At 42.1% G+C, this 18,685-nt stretch overlaps 3 protein-coding genes across 4 annotated transcripts; 1 reads left to right on the top strand and 2 right to left on the bottom strand.

The window, feature by feature from the left end:
- Positions 1–1,340: 1,340 nt before the first annotated feature.
- tsen34 (TSEN34 tRNA splicing endonuclease subunit) lies at positions 1,341–3,806 on the bottom strand. Of its 2 annotated transcripts, none has more exons than XM_041874159.1 (4): positions 3,234–3,806; positions 2,793–2,931; positions 2,404–2,688; positions 1,341–2,208 (listed from the first exon to the last, which is right to left on the bottom strand). In XM_041874159.1, exons 1-4 carry the CDS (start codon positions 3,528–3,530, stop codon positions 2,006–2,008), a joined length of 924 nt encoding a protein of 307 aa, XP_041730093.1. In that variant the 5' UTR covers positions 3,531–3,806; the 3' UTR covers positions 1,341–2,005. The 2 variants fall into 2 exon arrangements, with proteins under 2 accessions (XP_041730093.1, XP_041730100.1); XM_041874166.1 differs by having other exon boundaries at positions 2,118–2,208; positions 2,765–2,931.
- Positions 3,807–7,493: 3,687 nt separating this feature from the next.
- Positions 7,494–14,484, bottom strand: LOC121561623 (eukaryotic translation initiation factor 2A). The gene is made up of 14 exons (XM_041874174.2): positions 14,386–14,484; positions 13,969–14,038; positions 13,792–13,863; positions 13,431–13,549; positions 12,645–12,744; positions 11,739–11,821; positions 11,441–11,514; positions 11,181–11,325; positions 10,935–11,051; positions 10,007–10,581; positions 8,599–8,712; positions 8,287–8,403; positions 7,932–7,997; positions 7,494–7,789 (listed from the first exon to the last, which is right to left on the bottom strand). The coding sequence occupies exons 1-14, from the start codon at positions 14,411–14,413 to the stop codon at positions 7,724–7,726; spliced, it is 1,746 nt and encodes a 581-aa protein (XP_041730108.1). The 5' UTR covers positions 14,414–14,484; the 3' UTR covers positions 7,494–7,723.
- Positions 14,485–14,828: 344 nt separating this feature from the next.
- Positions 14,829–17,100, top strand: LOC121561634 (stress-associated endoplasmic reticulum protein 1). The gene is made up of 3 exons (XM_041874181.2): positions 14,829–15,066; positions 15,230–15,305; positions 16,347–17,100. Exons 1-3 carry the CDS (start codon positions 14,983–14,985, stop codon positions 16,385–16,387), a joined length of 201 nt encoding a protein of 66 aa, XP_041730115.1. The 5' UTR covers positions 14,829–14,982; the 3' UTR covers positions 16,388–17,100.
- Positions 17,101–18,685: the final 1,585 nt, after the last annotated feature.

Below are 18,685 nucleotides of genomic sequence, written 5' to 3'. Positions count from 1 at the left end.
ATTGGCATGCTGACTGCAGGAATGTCCACCACAGCTGTTGCCAGATAATTGAATGTTCATTTCTCTACCATAAGCCGCCTCCAACGTTGTTTTAGAGAATTTGGAAGTACGTCCAACCGGCCTCATAACCGCAGACCACGTATACCCATGCCAGCCCAGGACCACATCAAGCTTCTTCACCTGCGGGATCGTCTGAGACCAGCCACCCGGACAGCTGATGAAACAGGAGTATTTCTGTCTGTAATAAAGGCTTTTTGTGGGGGAAAACATATTCTGATTGGCTGGGCCTGGCTCCCCAGTGTGTGGACCTATGCCCTCCCAGGCCCACCAATGGCTGCACCCCTGCCCAGTCTGTGAAATCCATAGATTAGGGCCTAATTTATTTATTTCAATTGACTGATGTCCTTATATGAACTGTAACTCAGTAAAATCGTTGAAATTGTTGCGTTTATATTTTTGTTCAGTATAGATTACTTTTCTTCAGAAAAGGTTGGCGTTAGAGTTTAATGGCTGATAGCAGAAAACTGAGGATGGATCAACAACATTGTAGTTACTCCACAATACTAACTAATTATGTAAATGATGTTATGTTTGGGGCAAATCCAACACATCATTGAGTACCACTCTTCATATTTAAGCATGTTGGTGGCTGCATCATGTTATGGCTATGCTTGTCATCGACAAGGACTAGGGAGTTTTTTGGGATAAAATAAAATGGAATAGAGCTAAGCACATGCTAAATCCTAGAAGAAAACCTGGTTCAGTCTACTTTCCAACAGACACTGGGAGACAAATTCACCTTTCAGCAGGACAATAACGTCAAACACAAGGCCATTTACACTGGATTTGCTTACCAAGACGACATGTAATGTTCCTGAGTGGCCTAGTTACAAATATTGTACAATCCAGGTGTGCAAAGTTGTTAGACTTACCCATAAAGACTCATAGCTGTAATCACTGCCAAAAGTTATTCAAACATGTATTGACTCGGGTGTGAATACTTGGGTAAAGATATTTCTGCATTTAATTTTCAATAAACATATTTTCACTTTGTCATTATGGGATATTGTGGGTAGATGGGTGAAAAAAATTCAGGCTAACAACAAAATGTGGACAGCATTTCTGGTTGAATTGGGTGCACCGGTCCCCATCTGACCACATTACAGGGAACATGTATTGTTCTAATGTGGATGTTTTGTCATATCTATTTGGTGTTATTTACAGTAAATATACATGCTTTTTCACACCGTTGACCATTCTCCAAGAAGCTGACAGCTTTATGTGGGGCAGTCCTGGGTTGTGTTCATTAAGCACCAAACAGAAGAAAACCGGACTGAAACTGGGAGGGACTACCTGGAGTGTTCCATATGAAACACTCATTTTTATTTTCCAAAACGTTTTCAGTGTTTTCCTTTTCTTCTGTGGTGGCAACTCTCTCTACATATTGGCACTCAAACACTGGTTACACAAAAGTGAATGGTCTTCAACTATATTTTCAACAATTCTCACATTACAATCCACACACACTTCAAAGTAAATATTTTTCCAAGGAAGCCCCCCCGTACCGCTGCTGATTGTCATACAATAATAGTAGCCATCCCATTGGACTGGAGCGCAACGCACCAGGGGTGTATTCATTAGTGGACACTAACAAAATGTTTTGCAGTGGAAAAACAAGTTTCTTATTGGACAAATGTAGATAAATCCCGCGCCGTTTGCTTCCTAATGAATACACCCCTGCTGTCTGTAACCGTCCCACTCCTGTTTAGTGACTGAAATTACAAATGAACCCCTAGACTCTACACCATTGGCACTCCTGTGCTGAATGAATTTGAAAAATATAAGTATTATAAAATAACTTTTGGCTAGGTGAAAAATATCGGCATATATAGTGTCCCACTGTGGTGCTGCCTACAACATTCCACTCCACTGTAGTGACGTGTAGCCTCTGGCTAGATGAGAGATGTCGCCATATTGCTTCCACCTATAGTCTCCCACTGTGGTGCTACACCATTCCACTCCACTGTAGTGACGTATACACCACCTCCCCCCCGTCATCTTCCTGGCTTTCCCCTGACGAACACAGCAGGACTGTCTTCTTCACATTGGACCCTAGCCTGGCGATGGCCAGAACGTCACACAGGGGCATCGACTCGTCCATGGAGACACACACGGCAATGAAGTGGGCGTGGAAACGGAGGGGGTCACCTGTGAGAAAGGGGATACAGCAGAGATGAACAGAAAGACTGACACATGACCATAGGTTCTGTTTTGTAGAGAATGAAAGTCGGCAAGATCGAAAAGAAAAGACACTTTCAAACTACTGGAATCATGCACTGAGCTGAGCTCAATCAAATTGTATCAAATAACCATAAATTAATGTGATTGAAGTACGGAGCTCACCTGGGTACACCAGGAAGTCTCCCCCAAACTTCCCGGCCGAGGTGAGGTAGAAGCCCTGGCGTCTCAGGTCCCTGAACACTCGGAACCGGGTCTCGGACCTCTCGTCCGGTGGTATGGGCCAGTCTGCGGCCAGGAAACGGTGCACCTCGGGACAGTGAGACAGTCCTGCTCGGGCTGTGCACAGTTGTACCGCCATGGCCGTGCGAGGGAATGAGAAGCCGTGGTCCAGAGCTTCGAGACGGTCTCGAACCGCACCGTCCGAGTCCTCCTGCCTTCCAGAACCCTCTAAGAGAAAACATAGTGCCGTCAGAGCCAGGACACTTGATTCACTCGTGCGAATGGCCATGTCTCGCACAAATACCTGTATGTGAGTGATGGGGCCCCCTCACCGTTATGTTTCTCAGTCATAACTCTCCGTAATGTCGTCTTCCTGTCCTCCAAGGCCAAGGCACCCTGTTCCTGAAAGCTGTTCTCCAGTCCTGCATGGTACTGCTCCACTTGCTCTGGGTTCACCTCGGGATCCTCATTCTGTAAGGATCAATGAACCAAACTGTGAATGTGTAGGGCTTGAGGGGGAAACGCCATATTAGGGCTTGAACCCACAACCCAGTTACATGGCTAGACACTACCACCTGTGCCATAAATGTCTAAACACTTTGACAGAGGCTGTACTATGCTCACTAAGTGGCTAGATCTGTCTTTTACTATCCCAACCGCCAATTGCTTTATTTATACAGTAAAAATTGTAATGTCAAAGTATTTGCTGCCAATTAGTTATTATAGCATCACCACTACACGTGAAAGTACTGAACAAGTGAAACATAATTTACTGTTGAGTCAGGAATAACTGCAGCTCTCCCCATGTCCGCCAGCAGTCGTCCCTCCTCCGGCAGCAGCTCAAGGGGTCTCCCCATCCGGGTGTTCTGCCTAGGTTGTCGGGCCAGAGACCCCACCATGGTCCCTATGATGCCCAGTTCACGGGCCGATTTCAACTCGTCCGCACGCCACATCAGAGGCGTGGACCCACAGAAATTTATTCCGATGACCTGGCGGCTGTTCGCCATGCTTTCTTTACTCACGTCCTCTCTGGACACCGTTTTCGTTGTCTTTGGCTCCGGCGAATCCATCTGACTGTGGCATACCCAACCGTGTGATACTTTTGAGGTCGATTTTGAATTAAATGTTCACGCACTTAAACTATCGTATACACCGGGGTGGTGTCCACATGAGTTGTGATCATAATACGTATTGACACGTGCTGAAAAGCACAATCATTTAATGATTCCTTGGGTTGAAGCAGCTATTTGGAACAGTAATATCGTGGGAAACGACACGAGAATCAAACATATTGAGCGTACCTGATGTGCAGTGACAGTGCGTGTGAGCTCCAGCACTTCCTTGTGGGAGCAATCTTCTTCTTCTATTATATAATTGCGGTCCGCAAACAAACGTTAAAAGGTGCATGCCGCCGCCTACTGTGCTGGAGTGTGTGGTCAATCACGGTTTACAACATTAGCTCCACATTTCTAAATCCTCCTACCGAACTCAGTACTTCTGAGAAAATACAAAAGAGCCCTACTAACTTCTAATAAACCCCATCCCCCAAATCCCTTCCAAAGCCCCCAACCTCAATTACCCATCGCTTCTGCCACACATCTATCAAAATGGCTCTGATCTTACATTTGGCCTCTACCCATTGGAACACTAGTATAAATTATATATAGTTTTAAAGCTCTTTTGGCTAATTGGTTTACAATTTCATTCCCTTCCACACCCGAATGTTCTGGGACCCAGCAGAATCTCACTACTACACCCAGTCTCTCAATTCTCCATAATAACATTAATACCTCTAACAGTAGGTCACTCCTATTAGATTTGCCAAATGATAAACAATTCAATACAGACAGGGAATCTGAGCATACCATAATTCTGACAGGTTGTACGTCCTCCACCCACTGGATGGCAACTATTATCGCCAACAGTTCAACTGACAGTTAATCTGTTAGTCTTCTACATATCTGCACATCAAATTCAGGAACGTAAACGCCTGCTCCTGTGCGCCAACTATCTGGGTCCTTGGATCCATCTGTGAAAAGCGGTAAAAATGCATAAAAACTTCAACCAATGTAATTATCAACCAGTTTCCCTATATCACTGACTTCTGACCTATCTTTCCTTTTCTCTACCAAGGTTAGATCAACAACAGGATCTGGGAGTAACCATGGAGGAACATCCCCTATCACCACAGAAGGGCCAACCTCCAACTCCCTCAAACCACTCTCATCAGCAAGCTTTCCAACTGTCCAACCAAAACCACTGCCATGTCTACTAGTATATTCCCAACAGTCATCTAGAACAGTAGCAGTGGGATGGTCAACCTCACAGCCTTTCAGCCTAACCCAATAAGGTAATGACCATTTTTTACGCCGTATATCCAAAGGCATCTCACCTGCCTCCACTAGTAAGGCACGTACAGATGTTGATTTAAATGCACCACACATATCCTTAAAGCTATATACTGGATTCTGTCCAGCCTCTGAAGCCATGTCTTCGCCACCGTTCTATAAACTATACACCCGTAATCAATGGCCGTCCTGATCAGAGCTCTATAAATATCCATTAACAATTGTCTGTCAGCACCCCATTCATAACCTGAGACCAAGCACATAAGATTCACCACCTTCTTTACACTTTTAAACATTTATGACATTATCTTTCCATGTATATCACTCATTGAACCATAGACCCAAATATTTGTACTTAGAAACCCTCCCCATAGGCTGTCCATACAGAAACAACTGTATATTATCAGCAACTTTCTTTTTCGAGAAGAACATACAGCAGGACTTCGCTACTGACAATTTAAAACGCCAGTCAATCAACCATCTTTCAACATCCACTATAGCATGTTGAATAGATTTGGTCACATGAGACATTCATTCCTCTCTTCCAAATAGCTCCATTATCAGTATATAGGGAAGCCCAAATACCCCTACCTACATTCGAAAACACATCATTAATCATAATGTTGAACAAAATAGGACTGATAGCACTGCCTTGAGGAATACCATTGTCAACTCCATAGGCATCAGATAAAATTGATCCTATTTTAACTCGAAAAGTGTGATTTAAATAAGGCCAAAACCCAGTTATATAATCTCCCACCAATACCAAGTCTTTCCATGAAGTTGCCGCACCATATCTCTCGAGACAGTTGACGACAAGGGTTGTAAAAATGTTGTTACTTAATATTACTACCTGCACTGTAGATTTCCACCATCACACATTCATATTCAGATGGGACAGGTATATTACGATATACAAGACCTTCCCTTATAAACGTAGCACAACCACCACCCTGTCCAACTGATCTATCAGATCTGATTGAACAATAACCAGGAATAATAAAAATCAAGATGTGGAATAAGCCACATTTCTTGAACCCATATCACATTAGGTTTGATCTCTAAATCAATTACATATATTTCTTAAACACCTGACCGTTAGCAATAAGGCTTCTGGCATTCCACTGAAGGATAACAAAAAACATAACTCTAATTATCATCATACTGAGACATTCCATCATTAGTATTATTAGGAGTCAACATATCAACAATCATGGCGACAGTAACATTTGTTACTCCTAAAAACTGCTGCTGTTTCCACAAACTTGCCAGTTATTCTTTCCACAAACGCAGTCAGGTTGATAACCTTTCCAATGAAGGCTATAAATTCAATCTGATTAACTATTAAGGTGTCCTTTGACACAACACATTTGTGAGAGCATGATTTCTGAACGGGTCTCGTAACCGTGTCAGGACTAGCATAAGCAACATTTCCTACTGTAGGTCCACTTATTCCAGGAGTAACCCTATTAACTCCATCATTCTGCCTAATAGTTCCACCAATCTGTAGCCTCTGCATGAGAAACATTATGAGTGATTTTATATCGTTGGGCCTCTCTAGCATCTTTCTTTGGCATTTAAAACACCTTAATGGAGGTGGGACAAACTCTCTAACAGTGAAAGCCAGGAAACATCTGTTCTTAGGCAAAACCTTCTCAAACATTAATAGTACTGAAAGGCTTTCACTTCCCTGCTCCTCTTTCTTACTGAACAGCCTTTTGGCTTCAACCACTATGCCCCCCTCTACATTTTATTTTATGTCATCTATGGACATAGATAGTGGAACCCCAGAAATGACCCCCCTCAGCTTAGCCGAAGCTCCAGGGACATGATTTGTGATTTTCTTCCCATTGAGAGTATTCATTTTCAGAATCTTCCCTTGCTGAACATGCTCAGCACAGAATATTAACAGTCTACTATTACCACTGAACCGGGCTAATGTGACTTCACCTTTCTTAACACCATCGGTTAATCAAATAGGGTGTACAGTAGATGAGACCCTGTGGTCGCATCAAACACGATTACAACTTTCCACTCAGACACATTACTTTTGTTTTTCACTACCTTCACCCTCTAGAAGTGCCACTGCTGTCAGCAGCGCTTCTAGCAGGGCCATTATTTTTCCTTTTCACCACAGACCATCCAGGTCCATGACTTTCATCAGCCCCACCCACACCATTAGATCTATCATCCATGTCGACCACAGCTGTTGCTAAACCGCCTACCACTATATAGAACGATGGATTCTATTTCATTTCTCCACCAACCCTTGAGACCACAAACACGTTTTCTCCCTAGCTAATGTTTATTTTTCCTCAGTTTACCTTTTGGGTGGGAACAATATCACTGGTGTGTAGTGTGGTTGCCAATGGCAAGAACCGTGATTGGCAATGCTCTTGTCCAATGATGTCACTATTATTGATATAATTGGGTTATCACACAAACTATTCTCAATTATTATATATATATTTTGATGATTTATGAAATTAGCAACCTTTTCTTGGAACCATGAAGAAGAATAACTGTTTTGGCGGCATACATTTTTTTATTCAATTTTCTTATTTTATAATCTCAATGAACTGAAAGTTGTTCATTCAACTTAAAGTAAAAACCAACATAACTTCTAGCTGTTGAAACCTTCACCTACTTACTATATACACCAATTCTAAATATTATGTATCATCACTGGCTTTAATAACCTGTACATACATTGCATAGCAATAGTGCCTTGATGCTTAAGTTTTTAAGGCTCAAATGTACGTTAAAATGTGAGAAGCCTTCAACTGCAACGTGTCTCCACTAGTAAAAATTGTATGAGATCTGAACGTGTCCATTAAATATAGCTTTGGGAGTGCTCTTGATCATATGGTAAGGATGTTTTGTGTTTTATTCATGGGCAAATTCAGTATTTTCTTTTACACTCCTAGTTGAAGATCCTCAAGCTCTTTCATGAGTTGAGCCTCCTTTTCCATCTTTTCAAGCTGAAAGAGATAAACGACAAGGGAGAAAAATATTATACGTATTTTAACACAATTCTATGATATTTACAAGTCGAATACACAAATGTATAAACTGTGGATATATATTGACCGTGTGCGTGACAGTAGTTTGTCGGAATAATACCTGGTTCTTTTGAATGGGTTTCCCAGTTGCTTGCAGCGCTTTCAGCTCGTCGATAGCTTTCAGTTTCTAGGGGTCAGTTTGAAATGAACAGAATTAACGTACAGCTAGTGGAAGTGGAACTTCCTGAAGACTTATTTGTCTACAGTATGCTTGTGATAAAGCCTTTTCATAGCAGTGAAAATGAAAAGGTCAATTACAGTAAGAAGTCAAACTCGCTCCCCCACAGACGTGTATATAGAATCTGGAAAATTACTGTAAGGTACATTTGTAAGAAACAAACAGCTTACTACAGATACTTCAGCCACCAACTGATCCAGTAACTACTGACTAATAAACAGTGAACGTGTTTTGTCACCTTCTTTACGTTCTTGATCTTCTTGTCAGTCTCTGGGTCGCCACAGGAGGGTTCAGGCTGAGCGCTGCTGGCTGGAGATGGGTCTGACTGGGGCTCAAGGGCATCTGGGTTTATCTCCTACACAAGCAGGAAACACAACTTTATCAACCCTAGAAGGTTTTAGACGTCACAAAAATAATACCCACATAACTTGAGATCGCTTACCTCGCTACCTCCCACTCCCCCCATCTGATAACTTAGACAAGAGCAGTAGCTCTGAGCTATTCTCCACTTCTGTCATACATTACCGCACATTAGGAGAAGATAATGTACCTGTTTGGCTGCTTTCTTTGCCTCTCGTTTTTTCTGGTTCTTCAGAGCCGTCTTGGACAGCTGCTTGTCCCCGGTGGCGCCAGGCCTCATGTTCTGTGGAGGCTCCTCTTCATGCTGACAGAGAAAAGGGTGGATATTTATGGATATTTTTCATCATAGGTCTTCCTCCTCCGGGGTGGATTCAATACAATACAACTGTATTTGACCCTTTAACCCATCAGAGTCTAAGCCCTGTCTAAGCCAGGGGAGGGGGTGGGGGTGTTCTACTAAGCTATTTGGAATTGTTTTAAGATGGTCGTACCAGGGATAATTTAGCTATTTGATTTTGAATTTTAAGACCCCCAAAAATATATATACAAAATATTTGATGAAAAAAAATGTTGGGCCTTACTGCTACTAGCCCATTCAAACACACGGAACAACAGATAGGCCCAAATAAATATCAAAAGGAAGTTGGTTCTGACGTGTCTCTCTTATATCTGTGACATATAAGAAAGATCAGGAAATATTTGTTTTTTTTTTTTACATGTTTTTAACCCCATATTTTTGGCATTAAAACAGTCTCCATATATACTTCCATTATTTTTTTCAACCAGTACCGGGGGACCTTCAGCCGGGTCTTGTGAGGCCTGTGGGCGTCCTAGACAGACAGAAGTTAACAGATCGGATGTACACACTTCAGGCGAGTCTCCTGAAACTTGTGGAGGTCCTAAAGCAACGGCACCATCGTGTTCGTGAGAGTCTCATCTTTCCATAGAGGGGTCATAATTGTTTTTAGGCCAAACCGTTCGGACGCTACAGACAATTTTGTGAGAAGACAGATTTTTCGGGATGTCTCATGGTCTGACAAACACCGCTCTAGCTCTGTCACCGCAGATGCGGAAGTGTGACATCGGCGGATGTGGTGGATTGAGACACATCCAATGCAAAAAAACAGATATCTCTAGCTTAAACTGACAGATCTGTATGTTTTTATTTTATTACGCTAATTAGATTTTCACGCGGACATCGACCTTAGGGGGTTAAAAGGATAGTTCACCCAAATTACAAAATTACATATTGGTTTCCTTTTACCCTGTAAGCAGTCTATGGACAAGGTCTGACAGCAATCTATGCTTTGGTTTTGTTTACCTGGCCACTGTCTTCAAATGCTAACTTTTTAGCATTTACGGCACAAAACCAATGCTTGGTATCACTAATATTAGCACCAATGTGTTTTATGTCCAAATCATTCCAAAGTGTCTAAAATTGATTGTGTAGCTCAAAGTTACTTAAAGATGATTTGGACATGAAACACGAAAAATGCTAATTTGAATTTGGGGAACTATCCCTTTATATGCTCATTTTTGTTTTACAATTGAATGCCTACTGAAAACAACCCTAACCTGACCCCTGGCCCTCTACTCACCAGTTTGGAGCTGGCTGTGACCGGTTTATTCCGCAGGGCAGGTGGGCGGTAGGCCTGGGCCGGCTTGGCCTCTGTGCTGCCCAGCTCGCTGGGTGCTGCCTGGTACTTTACCGGCCTCTCAGGGAACGTCCCGTCTGGGAAGGGCTGCCACACAGTCTCCCAGAGCTCTGTGCCCGTTGGCGTGTCCTGCTTGTACAGAACCGTGCCGGTGTAGTGCCAGATCTTGTAGCCGTTGCTGACACGTAGCCGGGGGGCACAGGTCGATGTGACGATGTGTTCACCGTCCGGGCACCAGGCGAAGTGGGTGGAGTCGGGAGCCTGGGGCTTGGACACCTGCTTCCACTTCTTGACATCCCACACCTCCATCTGGCCCCGCAGGTTCCCGAAGCCGGCCAAGACCAGGATGTGGCCCTGGGGGCTGTAGTAGATGGCGTTGCGGGGGCCCGTGCCGAAGTCGAAGACGGGGTCGCACTTGAGGTTGTAGACAGTAGCCTTAGCGGGCATGAAGCCATAGACCACGCAGAACTCGGTGGAGCTGGGGCTCCATGCCACGTCGTAGATGGGCCCGTTCTTCTCTGTTCACAACACAGATAGATACCACACGTTTATGAACCACAGAGCATCAGCTAAATTCATTCAAATTAAACCTGGGCATAAGCATCGCGGCTCGGTCAGAGGCTCGAGGTGCTCAGCGTACAATTGCGCTCTGGTTCTATTTTTTAAGAATGACGCGCTGCTCACGCCAGAGAACACTTAATAATGTGGCTCGCGCTCACGCCGGCAAAAGCTACACGTCCAGTGTAACAGCTAAAAACATACCGAATGACCATCGCCCCAGTGTCGTTCCCCTGGTATTTTACATATCTTTGCCTTCAGACATACAAATAACGGTGGAGTAAAAACACACTATATACAAATCTAGACTCACGTAGCTGCACCGCAGAAGTCTCCCCATTGGTGGCCAAGTAGTGTAAAGTCTGTTCTCCGTAGTATGAGGCCCCTGTTTTATCCACCTCTATGCTGGCCTGCACCAGAACCGCAGTGGCTGATGGGAAAAAAACAAAAGCAGTCATGGCAGTAATCTTCTACAACTACAAACTCTATTAGGATAACGCAAACCACACATTCTCCATAACATTTACTTAACATAATTCTATTATAAACGTTGACCAACCTTTTTTGTTCCACAGCATGGTCACCCTGTCGGCCTTAAAGAAACTCTTGTTGGCCAGAGCACAGGTCGGGCCACCAAAGTTGGGGTACTGGTATAGCCGGACAAACGAGGGGGCACCTTTGCTCCCAGGGACATAAACAGCCACCTTCAGCAGAAACACAGTGGCAAATGTCAATACCCTCTTCTACAGTCAGCTAACCAAACAGATACATGAATTGTTAAGTCTATCTGCAGGAAACAAGATAAAACAAAAGGTATACCTTACTAGGCTGACTTCCAGGGGACAGCATAAACTCGGACACCTTCTGCAAGTGCAGCTTATTGGCAATGGTGACTGGAAAAAGAGACGATGAACTAATACAAATATTGGTACTTTTACAATAGAAAGTGCACAAGCGCTACCTAGTTCTCTCAATAAATGATTGGTTCCATATGTCACATCAGTATGGAGCTGCCATCATGGCTAGTTCTCCATTGTTAAGGAGATCTCTTGACCTCAACGGGAATTCCTGGTTGAATAAACTTTCAATAAATAAAAGGGGCAATGAAGATACTTACTAAAGTCATTGTTCTCAAAAAAGTGAAGTTCATTGTTAACACTCCTGACTGCAATCTTCTCGTCATCTGACCAGCTTGGACACCTGTACACATTGACAAGACAAAACCAATCTGTTCAGAAAATAAAGGGCGTGATGCAAACATATAACTAAAAACTTAGTTTCTATTCAATGGAGCGAGGGGTGATAATGACCGACAGCAGGATAAAGTGGTGGCAGACATTATCTAGCCTTCCCAAGTCCATCATCTGTGTAACAGAGATGGTTCATTAAATCATACTCACATGAGTAGTAACCTTGTCCGAGACTTGGTCCTAGGCTTTAGCTTAGCAGACACACAGGAGACCCAGGTTCTAATTCAGTCTAATTCAATCTGTGCATCATTAATGGGCAACACATACTCATTTATTTATTTACCCTTATTTTACGAGGTAAGTTGACTGAGTACATATTCTCTTTTACAGCAACGACCTGGGGAAGAGTTACAGGGGGAAGGAAAGGGGATGAACGAGCTAATTGGAAGCTGGGGGTGATTGAAAGGGGCCAGGATGGGAATTTAACACCCCTACTTTTAAGATAAGTGCCATGGGATCTTTAGTGACCACAGAGAGTCAGGACACCCGTTTTAATGTCCCATCCGAAAGACGGCAACTTACGCAGGGTAATGTCGCCTTCACTGCCCTGGGGCATTAGGATCTCCTTAGACCAGAGGGAAAACTGCCCCCTATTGGACCAACACCACTTCCTGCAGCATCTGGTTTCCCATCCAGGGACCGACCAAGACCGACCCTGCTTAGCTTCAGAGGAAAGCCAGTAGTGGGATGCAGGGTGTTATGCTGCTGGCTAATCCTCAGCATTTCCTCACAGATGGACAAACACACAATAATAGACAACGGTGCAAACTCACCATCCCTGTACCTTCTTCTGGTAGAGAGCCTTGAGGCAGGTCCCAGTTTGCAAATCCCACAGCTGCAAGTTGGCATCTCCCTGTGGGTTGTCTTGTGTCTCTGACAAGAGAAAGGGAAAATATCATTACATTACCTATTGTAAAGATGAGTGCTAGTGCAGCACAAACAACCACAAACCATATTTTGCAATGCATTCATAATGGCGCCGGAGAAGATGGCTGCCGTTTTACAGCTCCTAACCAATTGTGCTATTGTGTGTGTTTTTTCGTGTTATTTGTAACTTATTTTGTACATAATGTTTATCTATTATTTTTCTTCTTTTTACTTATCTATTTTTTTACTTAACACTTCTTTTTCTTAAAACTGCATTGTTGGTTAAGGGTTTGTAAGTAAGCATTTCACTGTAATGTCTACACCTGTTGTATTCGGCGCATGTGACAAATAAAATGTGATATGATTTGACTGGACATGACATTCAATTTATATCTAGTTTCAAACAGAATACATTTCGACTACCTACTTGTGTGCCTGCTTGAGGGCTCTAACACACTACGCAAACAGAGTGACGTATTCAGTCCGTTAAAAAAATGTTGCTTCAAAAAAACTCAGTGAAACAAAGGTACATAGAACTACGTAGAAAGTGATGCTCCATCACTCAGTTTGCGTAGTGTGTAGAGCCCTTTAGCCATTAATAGATTACTGAAAAATGCTAAGGAGTACAATTTCAAGAGTCAGTGATTTCCATCATCTACTAAAACCTTGTTTTTATAGTTGTTGAAACTTACTGCTATACACCTGCCATGTAGCCAGCACAGTGTTCAGTGGAGAGAACTCCAACATTGTAGTCTTTGGAAGGTCAAACAACCTGACTTGAGAGCCATCTGCAACCTTCACAACAGTGACCCTGACAAACAAAACATGGGCATGACAACTACTGTGATCGGACCAGTCTCAATGTATGCAAAAGATTCCAATGACTGAAGAGGTAGTCTACAGGACTAATGTCATTCACACTACAGCATTGCAAGGGTTATATACTACTTCTGCAAACTGATACATAGGGCTCGGGTCAAAAGTGGTGTACAATATAGGGAATCGGGTGCAATTTTGGACGCAGACATAGTGCCACGATGTAGCTTTTCTTACTTCTCTCCATTGCACCATGCAAACAATGTCCCGTCCTTGCTGAAAGCCACATATTTACTTTGCAGAGGGTCCCTGAAATTGAAAGGTTTAGTAAATAAAATGGAATTTGCAACACATGCACAGTGATTGATTTGGCTAACAATTTAACATTGTTATGTCTGATAGAACGGGAATGACCTTTGAAAATCTGCATTCTTTTCGCAGTTTGGTGGTCCACGGAGCAGCACTGTCCCGTCAGATCCCCGGACTGTGTGATCACAATAACAGCAGCAGTTAGTCTAAAATCAATTATGTAATACCTATGTAAGATTAAAGAATTAGCTACATTATCATCAGCATGAGGTCAATCTGATTGGAACGGAATTGGGCTTGCATGCTACAGCATCTGCCAAAATGTTTAGAAAGCGTTTGGCTAGCTTGTAACATTACTCTGTCAACAGCAGGTCACAGTCGAATTGAAAGTAAGGAAATTATTCAACATTCCAACTCACGTGACAGTTAAGATGGGCCGTTGCGTATATTCTACAACCCAGGTTAACATCTAAAACAACACGTAAACAAATAAAGAGTTTACTCTTCAATGAATTAACCCACCTGCTAAATGAGGTGTGGGGGGCGCCATGATGTACCGGAAAGAGAATAATCTGCAAAAGAAATGCGGAAGTCTCAAGAAAAAAGGGGAGTGTCATTGGAACATTGGCAACATCGTCATAAATATGTGTGTCTAATCACATTTTATGTCCATTATAAATTCACTCCTAGGTTGAATGTTGTTTATAAACAAATACATGCTGAGCTATTTAAAAAAAATAAAAAATGAAACGCTTTTAGCCATTTTGTATTCTTTCTAAGAAAAGAAAAAACATTTGTGGAACGACACGACCACGGAATAGCCCTTCCTGTGTGGGAGTGGTCTACTTTGTGTGTACGTAGACAAATTCGAGACACCCCTGCCAATGGTGGAGTTCGTTATGCATGGCCCGGTTCCCCGTTGAATAGAGATTTTACCGAAGGACCAATGTAAAATGCGCAAAGTCTATTACGCCAGGGCACCGGGCCATGCAAAACGAGCTCCACTACGCGCTCATCACTAAACGGCGACCGAGCTCTGGAAATTAGCCGACTGTCTACATTTGACAGCTACAACTTCATAAATAATCAATAGCTAAAAGGCTACAATAAGCTTAAACAATGGTGGCAAAACAGAGAATACGCATGGCCAACGAGAAACACAGCAAAAACATCACGCTGAGAGGCAACGTGGCCAAATCCACGGTAAGTTTTGGGATACAATCAATCAATAGTCAGTGAAGACTACGTTACTAGATACATTTCTATTTTGTTTGAAAATAATAGCCTAGCTACTTGTTTGAATGGTTTCAAAATATCTAAAAGTTTCCTTTAACGTTTTGATGTATCTTGATGTTGGTTTCTGTAGAGAAATCCAGGTGACGATAAGGTGGCAGTGGGACCATGGCTTCTGGCATTATTCATCTTTGTCGTCTGCGGATCAGGTAAATGCATATGTACAGTGTACACGAATGTATTTTTCCAATGATGTATACAAACACATGTTATACATTATTGGTTTATTCCCCCATGTTTTAGAACCTATTGAAAATGAATCTAGGCCTATGTCTCATGATAAACCAATTGTTTTACAGAGGCTAATATTACGTGATTCAGGTTAGGAGTACCCCATTCATAGACGCTATAACTACCTTTTAGCGCCTTTTGATGAAGGTATCTTCTTCCCGGGGGACTTTAGTTAAGAGCCCCATCCTTGGTCTGAACTAGCCCAATATGCACTCTTAAGAAGCCTAATGTTACTGTTACTCCTTAAGGTCCAATGACCTTGTGTTATTTTCAGAGGTAGACTGGCTCTGGAAGCCAAAACAGCCAAATACTCTAAACTTCAATCGATTCTCAATTGTGATACAGTTCTAGAAACATAAAGCCATTTACTTTCATATCACATCTAAATAATTTTACAAATGCAAAATACACACATACTGTACACTGTTTTAACTGCCTTTATCACAGTTGCAGTCAACAGTATTTTTCAGTGACAACACGTTTCTGGCAGCCGCCTTCTTTTACACACAGGTGTTCGGAGCATGCTATAGATAACTAATTAGCACAGGTGGTCCCTCTGTCTTCCGTAAACATGAAACATGGCGATATGGCTTTGTGGGAATACTAACCGTATAAAAGGTGTGTATCTATTGAACGTTTTGTTTTTCTCGCTGATATGAAAGATAAGGTCCTTATGCTTCCAAAACCGTACCGCAAGCGATTCGTGTTAATGTTCAGACTGAGCATCTGGGCTCTTAACAAAACTTCCCAATACAGAAGAGGCCCTCATCCAATGACTCTTATTTGTAATGTAATGGAACTGAGAGTCATGATCAAGGGCTAGGTCTGAACGTGAACAAGCGGCCAGAGCCAGTCTACCTCTGAACTATCTGTTTTTGTAATGTGATTGAGGGCCCTATTTAATCTCTCTCTCTCTCAAACTTATCAAATGCTTAATAGTGTTCTCTGATATTTTTCAGCAATCTTCCAGATCATTCAGAGCATTCGAATGGGAATGTAATATCAGGAGCCCTACCGCCATCACCTGTTTCCAGCATTCCTCTACACATCAAGTGGTTTCATGGTCCCTCACAAGACTGAAGATGATCAACTACCATCTGTCCATTCCTTTTTTCCTATTTCTCTTTTCCCCTCTTTGGCATTGCCAAACGGGGTAACACACCCTTGTCATCATTGCCTTACATAACTGAAAAGAAAAGATTGGAGATGTTGTTTCAGGGAACTACATGGGTATTTGTACAGTGATGACTGCTGTATGTGTTGATTGATGTGCCAAAACCAAATGGTGTGAATGTCTGATATTCTCCTGTGGCATAAATTCCAGAACACAAGACCACAGTGACTTCATTCTAGAACTAAACTCTTAGCTCTTCTTGGTTGTACACGGCCAGTATCTGGTGTCTTATACCCTTTATATTATAATGAATATATTATGTGACACCTTTTCTGTATTTCCAGTCATTTTTTTCAGTCAACGAAAGGAAATGAAGGTCTTTTGAATCAGAAGATTTGCACTATGTGTGGCTAAGACAATGACATCTACTATTTCTGCCTAAACAAACCTCTAAAACAAATGAAAAAGGTGTATCCTTGTTAGTGTTTGACATGTTATTTTCTTGAGGGGCTGCATGCCGAATAACATTGTATCGGTTCATGCACTTCAAATGTGTAATGTTGTATGAAAGAGGAACATTAACAAACAACTATAAACAACTGGTCCTGTGTGGCTCAGTTGGTAGAGTATGGTGCTTGCAACACCAGGGTTGTGGGTTTGATTCCCATGGGGGATAAGTACGGGGGAAGTACGAAAATGTATGCACTCAAAAATGTTTGGATGGGATACATTTTACTGTGGGAGCTCAGGTAATGTAATTATGTGCACAAGCACAAATGACCACATCTGTAAATTTTGTCCCTTCCGAATCTGCCATGTCAGTAGTTTTTACTCGGCAGGAAGGTTTATTATCCCAGCCATGAAAACCTACTATTTTTCGGCAAACTCCCAGGTCCTCTGATAATACTTATCCCGTGCGAATCGTCATCTCAGTGTTTTGAGGGATACTACAGAGTTTAACAGGTGCTGCACCCAGTTTGGATAAGAACACGGGAACAAATTGATGCTTCAAACAAAGTGCTATGCACGTAGCCTACTTTCCTAGTGCCATACTTCTCTTTTAAAAGATGAAGTGGACGATATTGTGCTAATGAATTGATAAATTGCCAAATACGTCAGGTAATTAAATGTCTGCATAGGTTACTGTTAATGGTTCTTCTTGATATGCATTATTATTTTGACTTTTACCGTACTGAAGGCCATTAGGCCAATATTAGGCTTTCCCTAGACGTTTGAAAAATCTTCACTCCTTGAAGAGCCTCCAGGCTTCCGTCATAACTGTCAATTTTGAATGAGGAAAAAAAAGAATTACGGGAGCAGTTTGGTAAATCTAATCCCCTCCGAATCGTCCACTGGAAAAACGGACATGCTGGGGTAATAATTCCATAACCGACGTTCCATAGTAATACTAGTCCCGTGCGAATAGAGATTTTAGTCCCTAGAGTTGGAAAATGAGTGATAGCAGTGCAGCATTGGTAGCTTTCTCTGTGTTATTACTCTCTTTCATCCCTCCATCCCATTCATTTTGCCCATAGAGATTAGCACCCTATGACAAACAACGTCTGTATACAACAAATTAATGCTCATGTATACCCTTTAATCATATATCATTGGAAAGCTTAGATTCACAGCTATTCATAATCATTTTCGTAATGTTCGGGTCAACAGAACTTTGACCTTTAGTGGATATATCAGAATTACCTGTATAAATGGCTTTTAAAAGTAAACCTGATACATTTTAAGCTATGTTTCTAAAAGGTCATGAAATTATGTTTCAAATTATATATAATATAACCAACTTTGAAAGCAAAGCTACAACTATTGTTTTAAAATCCCATACATTAGAATGTTGGAAGCTTAGTCATAGAATTCCATGTAATGGGGCAGCTATGTTTTGGATTGTAACTTTGGTGATAGAGGCACCAAATTGCGCACACACAGCTAGAACAGGGTTTTAAAAAGATTTGTAGATACAGGGCCATCACAGAATTCCCTCATTAACCCCACAGAAGCTTTTTTCCAATATGGCCACCAAACAACTCAATGGGGTCTTATTGGAAAGTTTCGCATGACCGTACCTGTATGAAATATAATTGTAGTATATGCCCAACATTTTTCATAGTGATGTAGAATATACAACCACATGAGCCAGGTGTGCCAGATATACACTGAGTGTACAAAACA

The sequence above is a fragment of the Coregonus clupeaformis genome, chromosome 5 (genome assembly GCF_020615455.1).
Source record: "Coregonus clupeaformis isolate EN_2021a chromosome 5, ASM2061545v1, whole genome shotgun sequence".
NCBI classification, from domain to species: Eukaryota; Metazoa; Chordata; class Actinopteri; order Salmoniformes; family Salmonidae; genus Coregonus; species Coregonus clupeaformis.
The sequence above is the reverse complement of the archived record's forward strand: the minus strand, read 5'-3'. Positions and strand labels throughout refer to the sequence as shown.